Source organism: Wasmannia auropunctata, unplaced genomic scaffold, assembly GCF_000956235.1.
Source record: "Wasmannia auropunctata unplaced genomic scaffold, wasmannia.A_1.0 LD266048.1, whole genome shotgun sequence".
NCBI lineage: Eukaryota > Metazoa > Arthropoda > Insecta > Hymenoptera > Formicidae > Wasmannia > Wasmannia auropunctata.
The window spans coordinates 1-512 of NW_012096842.1; the positions used below are offsets into that span (position 1 = coordinate 1).

The 512-nt window shown below is 36.5% G+C and overlaps 1 protein-coding gene across 1 annotated transcript; it reads right to left on the reverse strand.

Annotated features, from left to right (window-relative positions):
• Positions 1 to 233: 233 nt before the first annotated feature.
• On the reverse strand, positions 234 to 512 carry LOC105462313 (acyl-CoA synthetase short-chain family member 3, mitochondrial-like; the record flags this gene model as incomplete). The annotated part of the gene is made up of 2 exons (XM_011708835.1): positions 472 to 512; positions 234 to 399 (listed from the first exon to the last, which is right to left on the reverse strand). Coding segments are annotated over exons 1-2 (185 nt in total), but the record flags the coding sequence as incomplete, so codon positions are not given.

A 512-nucleotide genomic window follows, 5' to 3' on the forward strand; every position in this document is an offset into this window, starting at 1 on the left:
AATATACACTTTTCTCTGAAAAAAAATCCGAGATTTCCTAAAATATTTAGCGAAATGTTTGAAAATACAGAACCTTCGCAAAATAAAACGTTTTAAAAGAAATAGAAAACAGGAAAATTATTTGCAATAAGTTCTTTTTTTTAAATGATGCGTTTGAATGATAGATTGAATGATAGATTGAATAATCCCTAATAAAAGAAGATTCGTTTAATGATTCTTTTCGAAATATGTACCATTTGGTGAATGGCTCGTTAGAATTGTCCAAGACCTTGTGCCAAGGCTTGCTCCAGTCGATACAATCGGCAATCTCGCTCCAAAATTCCTCCGGGTGCTCCAGCGACTTCTTGTACGCTTCTTCGTACGTAAAGCACTCGTTCCAATGTGGGCTCATAATGTAATCTACAAGGGAACAATAATTAAAATGACGGTAATCTTTTTGTCACAAAAGCACAGCCTGCGGCCGCCTCTGACCTTTGACGAGACTTGCCATCGCGGAAATTTATCATTAAGTC